At 56.7% G+C, this 12,622-nt stretch overlaps 1 protein-coding gene across 1 annotated transcript; it reads left to right on the forward strand.

Annotated features, from left to right (window-relative positions):
* The first annotated feature begins 1,352 nt into the window (after positions 1-1,352).
* LOC136734491 (angiopoietin-related protein 1) lies at positions 1,353-9,781 on the forward strand. Its single transcript, XM_066697944.1, has 5 exons — positions 1,353-1,767; positions 4,813-5,646; positions 7,265-7,458; positions 8,217-8,487; positions 8,600-9,781. The coding sequence occupies exons 2-5, from the start codon at positions 4,857-4,859 to the stop codon at positions 8,785-8,787; spliced, it is 1,443 nt and encodes a 480-aa protein (XP_066554041.1). The 5' UTR covers positions 1,353-1,767; positions 4,813-4,856; the 3' UTR covers positions 8,788-9,781.
* Positions 9,782-12,622: the final 2,841 nt, after the last annotated feature.

Consider the following 12,622-nt stretch of genomic DNA (forward strand, 5'->3'; position numbering starts at 1 on the left):
GACAAACAAAACCAAAGTGAACAGGCAGACAAACAGAGCAGCGCAGACCCTCGCGGTCCCCCAGGGAGCCGATCTGTTTGAAGGCTGTTTACTGAGCGGGGAGAGACCGTGTCGGCACTCACATCTGGCTGCGGTACTCTCCACAGCCCCCCCGCACAGCCCTCTACATGTGTGTGTGTAAACACGCCGACGCCAGAGACCAGAGGAGCCTGTATCCCAGGGAAACACCACACCGGGGCGCCGAGGGGCGCCTTCCCAGCACCCTGGTAGGGCAGGTACACACACAGAGACGCACTGTCCACACACACACAGACAAACAGACTCTGTCCACACAGACACAGATACACACACTGTCCACACACACACACACACACACACACACACACACACACACACGCACTGAGATACACACACACACTGAGCCACACCACATCCTGCTGTTATTCTAAATAAATAATTAAACAAACCGAGTGCTACATGAGGGCTGCCAAGTCACGCTACACACACGCAGGGCTCTGTCACACAGCGCTGACTGGAAACAGAGAGAGAGCTGACAACGGGCCGTGGGGTGGGTGGGCAGGAGGGGGCTTCATATCAAAGCAGGGGGCTTACACAACAAGCAGCGGCAGCAGGCAGGGAGGGCTCAGTGTCTGAACAGGACAGAGAGAGGAGCAGGGGGCACAGACAGCGTGGCACACGGGCATCAGGAAAACATGTCAGGAACAGGGAAGTACCACCAGACAGACACGCAAGAGATGGATGGAGGAGCAAATCCCGGGTGAGGGGAGAGGAGAGGAAACCAGTTTGAATGGAGGCAGGAATGATTCAGACACTCTGCAGGAAACGAACACCAACCGAGAGAAGGGAACATTTCCAGGTGTGCCATCCGATGTTGTCATGTGTGTACGGGGGTATATGGGGGACTGGTGGCTTCAGGACAGAGACTCATACCAGTGACATGCCGTGTACAGACCACCAAACCAAAGCCCCCCCACTACGCTCTCACACACACAAGCTCACACACGTTGACAGACATCGAGGGAAAAAACAAAAAAAGCCAAGAGTCACAAAGTCAGACTCAAAATACTTTAAAAGTTAGTGGAGGCTGCTGGGATTAAAGAGGAGCAAATGCAAACAGGCTGGGCTGAGCAGGAAACGGTAACAGGCCGGTCTGCCAGCACTGTGTCTCCGTCCCTCTCCCTGCGCAGCTCCAGGAGGGGTCAGGCCTGGTGTTTAGTCTTCGGCAGGATCGCTGTGAGAAGCTGTGACATCACAGGGGGGCCGGACCACTGCAACACACCCCCCCACATCCCACCTCCCTCCCTCCCTCCCTCCCTCTTTCTCTCCCAGCCTAAAAAACACAGGCGCAGAGCAGCCCCTGTCAGTCTGAGTGCCAGCGGAGCTCCTGCACCGCGCCCCTCGGCCCGGGACAACACACAACACAACGCGCAAAACACGGCGACGCTGCAGTGGCTGCACAACTGTCTGGCTCTGGGATTAGATTGTGTGTTTTTTGAGCTTGAGAAACCCTGCTGCCTTCAGGATAAGCTCCGAAGTGCCGGGTCCCAGAGCTGCGTGGATTTGTTGACAACAGACTGAACGGCGCCCTACAGAAAAGAGTGACTGAAGACACCGGCAACTTCTCCCTCCCTCCCTCCCTCCCTCCCTCCCTCTCACTCACTCTCACTCTCGCTCTCGCTCGCACCTTCCCTCTCTCTCTCTCTCTCTCTCTCTCTCACTCACGCACAACAAGGGACCAGCTGCCAGGTGGGTGTCCGATCCGCACATCCTCTGCATGCATGTTGCACTGCATGTTGTCTCCGGGCCGGGCTGGGACATTCGGAGTGTTTCAGAGCTCTAACTCGTGGCTCTGCACTGTGCCGGACCCTCAGTCCCCGATCCTAACTGTGGGGGGGGGTGGTGTGGCTCTCGTCATCAGCAGGAGGGTCCGCACTGAACAACAGGCACTTAAACACGGCGCGCTCGTCCCCCCGGTGCCCAGAGGAGCGTCTCGCTGCCGCACTCACACCTGGCTGCCAGCGAGTCTGTCTTCACTGGAGTGGCAGGGACAGGGGGCTGCGCTTGGGGGGACTGCACGCTCTTCAGATCAGCCAGTTACAAGAAACATCATCATCATCATAATCTAAATCTAGGAGTTGTTTAAAGTAAGTACTGTAACAGTATTATTGTTATTCTTGGAGATTAAGTCATCAGCCTTCAGGACAGAGCAGAGACCGGGAACACACACACACACACCGGGGCGGCTCACAAGTGCCAGAGTGTGTGAGTGAGTGAGTGTGTGTGTGAGTGTGTTTTTTTTAAAGTGAGTCACTTGCACATCTGTGCGTCGACACAGCTGGACTGTGGAATTCTCTGCTTTGAGCCTCAGAGATTGTGTATCTGTGTTTAAAAAAAACTTGTCTGTTTAAAGAGCCAGGAAACCCGCTAACCCCACCCCCCTTTACACTAATTTCTGGATTCATTTATCTATTTTTCTGCAGAGCGATACCGGGTTAAAAGGCGCTATATAACAGCAGTAAATGCTGTAGATGCTGTTCACACCCCCCCTCCCCCTCTGCCTTCCTGTGCAGCGCCGGGGAGAGAACACTGCCGCGGCTTACAGGATAGACAGCCATTCATGGGGCTCGGCGGCCCGAAGCCTCAAACGGGCTGGTCTGTCAAACACAAAACAAGCATTTTGCTCCAGCTGCTGCCCTGCGGGCAGCCGAAGGGGCTCCCTCCCCACTGCGGGGGGGCCACGCACAGGCCCGTCTCGTCACTGCGCAGGTACACCCCTCCCCAGACCTCCTGAGAGAGAGAGAGAGAGACAGAGGGACTCTGATGGGTCTGGTGTGTGTCAGTGTCTCAGTGACAGTTAAAACAAACAGTCTATGGAGGGGCTGTGCAGTGATTGGGCGCTGAGCCAGGCTGACCGAACTGCACTTTGACCGCTGGGGGGTCGGACTGTACACCCCCAGGCCGGCTGCCCTACATGGGCCACAGCGAGGGAGAGTACAGCTTGTCAAACTGCCTGAGCCACAGAGAGGGAGAGAGAGAAATAGAGACAGAGACAAACAAGGGGGGAAAAACAGAACAAGAGAGAGAGAGAGAGAGAGAGAGAGAGAGAGAGGCTGAAGTAGAGAGAGAGGGAGAGGCTGCTGTCTGCCCTGCTCTGGGAGGAGAGTGTTGCTCCACAGCGGGGTAATTGGAAGCACATGTTGACTTGCGGTGGCCTGGCCTGAAGAATGAGCTACAGACTGCAGGCACACTGTCACTATTATTGCACAAAATGGACACCAGAGACACTCTCAGCCCGAGCGTTGGGTCAAGACCGAGTCTGACGAAACACAGCTCCTCTGATCTATTCGATACTATAAATATATATTTATTCAGGGTTATTTCCTGTTATTAAAGAAATAGACAAACAATGCCGAAATGAAGTCAAAAAAGAAAATAAACTGAAGAGCCTTGCAAGGCCCTGATAAGACCGCACACCACCGCACTGCACGACATCGCAAAACACACTCACTGACACACAAACACAGTGACACGCGCAGACAGCCCTGTGATGAATGCCAGGGCACAAGGTCAGGCGGTGGATTACACTGCGGTCACAAACTGGCCCTTACTGACCCTCAGTGCCTTATAGGGGCCACTTGTTCTGGCCGTGACAACCACACACACACACTCTCAGTTTTACTCGGAGTCGCACAACTGTGCAGCACATGTGACTGCGAGCAGCCGTGACACAGGGCGGGTGACTCACGCACGTCTCGAGTCATGAGTCGACAGCGGTGGCGAGGGGATGGGCTCCGGGGCTTATCGGGCTCCCCGGGCCGAAGGATGGCACATGACCGGGTACTCTCCCATTATACTGAGCACCTTCAGCCACGCCCCCTCCGTGCTGACGTACTGAGAAAGAACAGAACAGAGAGGCGGTCAGAGTGGCACTGCACACCTGACTCCCCCTGGACGCCCTGTGAGGGGCAGCGGCGACAGAATGCTCCCCCACAGCCTCTGTCCCGGTCTTGTTTAACACACGGGATTGATGCACCGCGCTGACCCCATCTAGACTCGCTAAAGCTCACTCAAACAAAAACAAAAGAAATCTACAATCAACACAACTATAAACAGCACACAGCTGCCCAGCCTGAATGTAAATAAAACTACAACAATCAAAAATGAAACGCTTGGCTTGGCTGGACTGAGGCAGAGTGGGACCAGGCCGGGGAGTTGGCCCTCAGGAGCCTCAGACCCCACTGAGACGGCTTATGGCTGTGGAGGCAGGAGGGCCCAAGTGTGTGCGGGGCAGGGAGCGCGGGGGGCAATTCCTTGGCAGCATGTAGGCAGGCCAGGAACACTCGGGAGGCGACACAGAGCAGAGCCAGCTGCCAGGAAGTCAGAGCGTGGGATCAAAGAGAACAATCTCAATCCTGGGCCGAGAGCGAGGGAGAGAGAGGGCGCCGACAGCAGCTGTGCCGTGGTGTTGTGTGCCATGTTCGCTGTTGTGTGCTGTGCTGTGCTGTGCTGTGCCGAAATCTAAATCCAAAGCTGAAACATTTCAAAGCACTCAGAAAACCGGTAGAGAAGGTAATGGTCCAGGCCTCTGGGCTCGGGGACGATGGCAGAGGCTCAATCTATTAATATGATGATATTTTTACAATGTTTGTCAGCAATAGCTGCCATGGCTGCTGTGCTCCAGAGCAGGACAGCACACAGCCACAACAGACAAAACCAAACGCACAATCACTGGGGTCCTACAGCAGACGACACTGCAGCCTTATACTCCTCTCTCCTTCCCTCTCTCTGCAGTCACTTCCCAGGACTTGGGCGTGAGCGTCGGCGCGGGCAGCACCATGAGGGCGGCGCTGTGGAGCGTGTGTGCGGTGCTGTGTGTGTGGGCCTGGGGGCGGGGCCGGGGGGCGGCGGTGGCTCCGGGGCGCAGGAGGAGCCCGAGGGCGGCGCCAGACAATGGCAGGAAGTGCGCCTATACCTTCCTTGTGCCGGAGCAGAAGGTCACCGGGCCCATCTGCGCTCACAGCACCGGGCCCGAGCCAGCCCGCGACCGCGTGACCCGCATGGACCTGGCGGACGTGCGGGACGTGCTGTCCAAGCAGCGGCGCGAGATCGAGACGCTGCAGCTGGTGGTAGACGTGGACGGCAACATGGTGAACGAGATGAAGCTTCTGCGCAAGGAGAGCCGCAACATGAACTCGCGCGTCACGCAGCTCTACATGCAGCTGCTGCACGAGATCATCCGCAAAAGGGACAACTCCCTGGAGATTGCGCAGCTGGAGAGCCGCATCCTCAACGCCACATCCGAGACGCTGCGCCTGGCCGGCCGCTACAAGGAGCTGGAGCTGCGCTACGCCGCGCTGGCTGGCCTGGTCAACAACCAGTCGGTGCTGATCACACAGCTGGAGGAGCAGTGCCTGCGTGCATTCAGCCGCCAGGACCTGCCCGCCATGCCGCCGCTGGTGCAGGTGGTGCCGCAAAACATCCCCATCAACAACCGCTACGTTGGCAGCAACGAGATCCCCCGAGAGCACAACCGCGCCTTTCCCCGCGACCCCGGCCTGCGCCCGCCGCCCACCGCCAACCCCCTGGGGCTCCTGCCTGCGCCGCAGGGCACGCTCACCACCGACGGTAAGGCCACAAGGCACCCTGACAGACGCGCCTCACACACGTGCGCTGCACCCTGACAGACGCGCCTCACATGTGCTGCACCGACAGATGCGCCACACATACTTGCGCTGCACCCTGCCAGACGCGCCTCACACACGACAGACAAAAGACACGCAACTCGGCTACACACTGCCCAAATAAATCCGCACAAGGAGGAAAGCATGCAGCCCATATGTCCGGTGATGAATACAGAACCACAGACTTGTTTCAGGTCCAGATGGTTTTGTCACGTCTGAATGTCTGACTGAGCGAGGTGATGAAAACGAGGCTGCATTCTGCGGCCGCATTAATCACCCGCGCATACACCTGTTCTGTATTAGTGTGGCGATTCCAAGCCCTGCGGCCCACGAGAACGGGCCGGGGAACCGGGCTCATCCTGCACGGGTCTCAGAAACACACACCGCACAACCTAGCCTCCCACCAGACACATCTTAAACTCTCTCGTCCCCCCTCTCCCTCACTCTGCCCCACCCCCCCTCACAGCCGTCAGCATGGGGGGGGCTGGTAAATGAATACCCAGGTTCCAGCTACACAACCTGGCTTAAAAACTTGATTCCTACATGGCCATTAATTACTCTAATTATTCCGTTTCTGTTATTTATGTCTGGTCTCTGCCGGCCCCAACAACCGGCCCCCTCCCCCAACCCCAGATGTTGGCCCACAGTGCTGGCCAGTGTGCGCTGTGGGCCGCTGGGAGGAGAGCACGTTCCCGCCGCCGGTGACGGAGTGCTAAGGAGCTGGACAGGCCGCGCCGAGAGACTTATAGAGCAGAGACGCATGATTGGTTACGGAGCCTGCCAATCACAGAGGACAGAGGAGGTCTTGCAGCATGCCGTAGACCCCCCAACTGCATAGACCCATGTAAAGAGAGCGAGGGAGAGACAAAGACAGGGGGAGAGACGCACGGTGTACTGGTGCAAGGGATTGTGGGTCCCATAGCAGGAGCCTCTGTCCAGGACCATACTGCAGGGCCGACTGAACTACAGTTTTCTTCTCGTTCACCTAATACTCAATACAGCTAGATGTGCTCAGTAAGAAACCCTTCCATAGTCTGAGTTACACACACACACACACACACACATGCATGCATGCACAAACCCTCAGACACATAAAACTAGGTTTGAGAAGCAGTGGAAGCAAAGTCTCTGCAGGTTCCATCCATCATGGCAGGTCTGACACTTTCCATTAGTGCGCGACCAAGAACAACAGCCTCAGGCTTACATCACGCAGGGAGCGCCATCGCAGGAAACCGCTCTCCATGCGACACGCAGCGCCAAGCCCGGCCAGCACAGCCCCTCTGCAGCCTGCTCTCCCGTGTTCTCCAGCACGGCACAGCCCGGGACAGCCCCTTTGCAGAACGCAATGCCTCCTCTCTTGGGCCGCCCGCAGTCTGGACACTTGCCACTCACTCTCTCCCCCTCTTTCAATCTGCATCACTCTCTCTCCGTCTCTCGCCTCCTTCGGTCTCTCTCTCACCCCCATTCTCTCTCATACTAAAGGGGATTTAAATGTCAAACTCTCTCTCTCTCTCTCTCTCTCTCTCTCTCTCTCTCTCCCCCCCCCCCCCCCCCACACTCAGGGCCGTTCCGGGACTGTCTGCAGGTGCGCCAGGCAGGCCACGCTGTCAGTGGGATGTACCTGCTAAAGCCAGGGGGCAGCGAGGGACTCATGCAGGTGTGGTGCGAACACAGTCTGGACAACGGCGGCTGGACGGTCATCCAGCGCCGCCGCGACGGCTCCGTCAACTTCTTTAGGAACTGGGACAACTACAAGGTGTGTGTGTGCGTCTGCGTGTGCGTGCGTGTCTGTGTGTGTGGACTCAGAAATAAGGCTGTTCTCCCCACAGCCAGCTACCCGTGTTCCCCGGCCCCCGGACATGGAGGCTGTCAGCAGTGAGCGATCGCGGGAATGCTGATCCACCATGAACAGTAAATCTCAGGAAATAAATCTGAGGCGTTTATGGCCTCCTTCCGCATTCTTTTCTTTCAATGTATTCGAGGATGGAAAAAGTCTTAGACAGATTTAGATACAAGAGGTACAGGGAAGGGGGGGAGAAAATAGTCTACCCTGTCTGTCTCTCCTGGAAAAAGAACAACTGGAAGCGAGGGATCGGGGCAGGTGGGGGAGGGCCGCTGTTCGTTCAACACCAGCCTCTGTACATACCAAAATGGCAACAAACACTAGTAAACACTAAAAATGGCAATATTTCTTTAAATCTTTGAGTTGTAAGCGCATTGGTACAATATTTACAGCACAACGGAAACTTATAGCACCTCAGCAATCTTGATTTCAGAATTATAGCACCTCGGCACCGAGGAAGACTATGCAGACACAACCTCTCGACTCCACGTGCTTTTATCTTGTGGTCAAGAAACATGAATGCCTGTCCTGTAAAAAATTGCTCATGAAGTGACAGATCGCAGTACAGAGCCCAGGCACAGAGCAGCACAGAGCCCAGGGGCAGAGAGCACTTACTGTCCCACCTACAGTCACCACACTCACACTGTCCCCCCCACCCCGTGTGCTTCCAGAAAGGGTTCGGGAACATCGACAGCGAATACTGGCTGGGCCTGGAGAACATCTTCAACCTGGCCAGCCAGCGGGACTACCGGCTGCTGGTGGAGATGGAGGACTGGGTGGGGAAGAAGGTTTACGCCGAGTACAGCAGCTTCCGCCTGGAGCCCGAGAGCGAGTTCTTCCGGCTGCGGCTGGGCACCTACCAGGGCAACGCCGGCGACTCACTCAGCAGCCACAACGGCAAGCAGTTCACCACCCTGGACCGCGACAAGGACGCCTTCGCAGGTAGGGCACACTCTCCCAGTCCCTCCCTATCTCCCCATCTCTCTCTCTCTCTCTCCCCCCTCCCTCCCTCCCTCCCCCCGTCTCTGACTCGCTTGTTCTCCTGCCCTCCCAGGTAACTGCGCCCATTTCCACAAGGGCGGCTGGTGGTACAACGCCTGCGGACAGACTAACCTGAACGGGGTTTGGTACAGCGGGGGGGTGTACCGCAGCAAGTTCCAGGACGGCATCTTCTGGGCCGACTACGGGGGTGGATTCTACTCTTTGAAGGCGGTGCAGATGATGATCCGGCCCATAGACTGAGGACAGGCCGGGCCGGGCCGGGCCGGACTCACCCACTGCTTCTACCCCACCCTGCCCTGACCCCACCCCACTCACCCCCGACCCCCTCTCTCCACATTCACGGTGTATACAGTGGAGACCGCACTGGCCTGTGCCTGTGTGTGCAGTGTGTCATATGTGTGCCGTGTGTTGTGTGCAGTGTGTGTGTTTATGGATGACAGTTCTTGGGATGCATCGCCTGGGCCGCACCTTCCTCACCTGCCTCGCCCTCCACCCTCCTCTCCCTCTAGTCCTTCCAGAGGACTGGGAAGGAGGACAGTGTCCAGACAGAAAGCAGCTCACAGCACAGCAGTGTTAGAGAGAGACGCCCCCCAGCAGGTACAGCAGCAGGCGGCACACTACCCTCAGCACCACCACCGTCTGTGCGGCTCATTGATTCCGGGAGAAAAAGCTAGGGATGCTTCTCCACACCCGTCACGGGCCAGAGAAGCGAGAGAACTGCTGGGCCCAGTGCACCGTGGGAGCTGCAGGAGGGAGGGAAGGACACTGAGCTCTGCAGAGCAGCTCACACGGACACGGACCGCAACCCAGCGCCCCGGAGGGACCCTGACACACGCACACAGCCCAGTGCCCTGGAGAGACCCCGACACGTGCACACACACACCTGCACAGAGTGCGCACACAGCCCAGTGCCCAGAAGCCGCCCACTCAGTGCAGAGGGATGCAGTGACAGCTCTGTCCGTGTGCTCGGGGGGGGGCGGCCTAGCTTCGGCAAAACCCCCTATACCTACCCCCGTCCCCCCAACCTCCCGCCATTATTTATCGCCTTATTTAAATGGGATATAGTCTTGTGTTTCTGTAAGTTCTGTCGTTGGGTTTCCAGGCCCAGAGCCTGTTCCACTCCAGAACCCCTTCTGTCAGGACAGACACTCGTGACAGGAGATGGAGCTGAGGCCCAACTCTGCCAACCTACTCCTACTACCACTAGATACCAAAATAAACCTATTTTTAAATACCCCCTGCTCCTCGGACTCTTTATTCCCTGCTCTCGCTGCCCCAGTCTGCAGCCCCCCCACCCCGGTGAGATCTTCAGGCCTTTAAACACGCGACCCTGCGTCCCCCGCCGCCTCAGCCGCGCCACGCACGTGAGCAGACGGGACAAGGAAAGCCCAGTGTTATCATGTCAGAAAAATGCAGACACTCCCCCCGGCGGGGCCGAGGCCGAGTGGTAGATGTGGGGGGAGGCGTTAATGCGATCCAGAGTGAGGGAGACGGGGGTGCGGTGCTGTTTGTTGGGAAGAGTCCACACTGTCAGGGATTTATAGAAAAGAGAAATTCTTTCCACACAAGCCTCTTGAGTTTTGCTTTTTTCCTTTAAAGAACAACAACTACAGAGATATAGATGGATGGATGGCTGTCTGCAGGCTGGGGAGCAGGGATGGGGGGGCACACTACTCTCTCTCTCATACACACACACATACACATACACACGCACGCACGCAGGGCTGTTCCTGATCGCACAGCCGGGCCCTGCGCTCCTGCACTTCTGTTGTTCTAGTATTAAAAACACTGCTCATGCACGGCAGCCGAGCCAGGCGGTGAAGTGATGAATAGGACCCAGTTAACTCAGACAAACAAGCGGCCGTAAGGCGATACTCAGGCGATCCACAGCCAATGGAAACTGCAGCGGCGGGGGGGCTGCGCAGCTGTGAGAACGAGAGGGCGCTGTTCACACCACAGGGCAGACGTTCTCTCACAGACATGTCTCTCACACCGAGCAGAGGGGTGCAGGTACACAGCTTCCCGTCCCTGGGTTCACTCTGCCCCGGTGCATGCTGGGACAAGTCTGTAGCATTGTGAGACAGAGGACTGGTCCCCCACAGACACAGGTTTGGCATCCTCTAAGAGAGGGGTGGGGGGTGCGGAGTGGGAGGCCGGCCAAGCCTCTCGCCAGTGGGACGCCCACCTCCCCTTACAAATCATGTCCTGTCGCCTGCCTTCCCTGTGACCCCCTGCTGCCCCCCCACCCCCGTGCCAAGAAAGATTGTTGGATAATGGAAATATTAATGGAGGATTCAGACCCTGATCTCTTTTCACTGCTGACACACACACACACACAGTTTCAGTTCATGTAACGAGATTTCATTCACAACCAGTCAGCTGATGGGATCACAGAGTTGTAATGATTGGTGTCAACCTCCACACACCCACGCTAACACACACACATCCTCTGTGTCCTCCCAGGAGAAGACGCACCTTCTCAGCCCCCCCCACCTCCCCACTCTGGCAGCCGCTGCTCAGCCCCCCTCTGACCGTCAAACTACAGACTTTCAGCAAATTTATGACAAGAACAAATGAGCGACTCTAATGGGTTTCAGATCTGCTGCAGGACGCCGAGCAGCTTTTTCCCTGCAGCCGGCCAGACAACTAATCCCCCCGTCCAGCCTCCGCCTGGAGAGACAAGACCCTCACTCTCACTCACTCACTCACACAGTCACTAACAGTTACACACACAGTTACACTCACTCACAGTTACACACACAGTCACACCATCTCTAACTACATACAAAACAGCCAGCGTTGAGGAGCGATCAGAGGGTGGGGTACAGGAGAAACGTTTTAGAAACTGAGCTAAAAACACCAAACCACACAAGTTAAGAACAAGTGCAGCTCTGCAGCAGGCGGACTCCAGCGCTCAGAGAGGATTAATGCAGCTTTGTGCCCTTGGACTCTTTCAGCGCATACTTCTGGACACAAGTTGTGCTGCCAACACCCAAACAAATAAATAGATTCGTTTTTAAAAGCCCTTTAACGACGTCTCCATGAATCCTGCATTGTGCCATGCACCACACAAACACACACTCCGGCCTGGGAGAGACACACACTTGTCCAGCCTGCCCCTTCATTTATTTTTTCATAAAACAAACACAAAGTATAAACATAGATGTGTGTATTTATAGGCATCTGCCTGCGTGCACAGCGGCTCACAGCGCGGTCTCTGGCTCTGTACGGCTGCCCTCCTCCCCGGCCCAGCTCAAACCGACCCCCCAATTCACCAGTCTCCCCCGAGGAACGTGTGTCGATTTATTCAAGAAGAGCAGCCCTGCACGCCACGGCATGGTATGGCACGGCACATCCGCTCTCGTACCGGAGCGACGGACGTACGGCTCTCACGCAGCCGGCTCTGCGCGGCTCTTACCCAGGTAGGGGATGCAGGGCGTCATGCTCAGGCTGCTGATGTAATCCCTCAGGCGCTTGTAGTTGTCCTCCTTGGACATCATGAACTCCAGCTTCTCGAAGGTCAGCTTGTCCTTCCGGCTCAACAGCTGTGGGGGTCAGAGACAGCAGTCAGAGACGGCGGTCAGAGAGACACCGCACACTGACACTCTCATCACTATTAACAGCTTCATTGTTCACTGAAAACACTGGACTGCACAGACACGCTCTCGGACACGGCCTGCTTCAGACCCCGAGTGTCAACCCCAGGGTTAGAGTCTGGGAGCACCTGGGGGTGGGGTGACCTCACTCACAGCACTGACAGCAGAGACCCACAGGGAGCAGGGCGGATTTACTCCCAGCTTGTAATATAAATTGCCGGCCCGCTGAGAGATTGTAGTTAGGTAAGGACACGAGAATGCGGCCTACAGCGCCTGGAGGGCGGGAACCCAGGTGCTGGAGCGAGGGAATGAGGGAGCGATGGAAGTAGGGATTGAGGGAGGGAGCGAGGCAGGGATTGAAGGAGAGAGGCTCAGACTGGGGTCGTTCCATATCTGTCCGTCTCCCATCACAGAGTCCTGGTGTGAGGAGCCGATACGAGGGGGACAGCAGAGTCATTTAGTCTACTTCATTAACAGTC

The sequence above is a fragment of the Amia ocellicauda genome, unplaced genomic scaffold (assembly GCF_036373705.1).
Source record: "Amia ocellicauda isolate fAmiCal2 unplaced genomic scaffold, fAmiCal2.hap1 HAP1_SCAFFOLD_383, whole genome shotgun sequence".
Taxonomy (NCBI): Eukaryota; Metazoa; Chordata; class Actinopteri; order Amiiformes; family Amiidae; genus Amia; species Amia ocellicauda.

Coding starts and splice junctions, on each gene's coding strand:
- LOC136734491 (XM_066697944.1), top strand. CDS start 4,857: ATGAGGGCGGCGCTGTGGAGCGTGTGTGCGGTGCTGTGTGTGTGGGCC. Junction 7,459..8,216: donor GGAACTGGGACAACTACAAG/GTGTGTGTGTGC, acceptor GTGTGCTTCCAG/AAAGGGTTCGGGAACATCGA. Junction 8,488..8,599: donor CGACAAGGACGCCTTCGCAG/GTAGGGCACACT, acceptor CTGCCCTCCCAG/GTAACTGCGCCCATTTCCAC.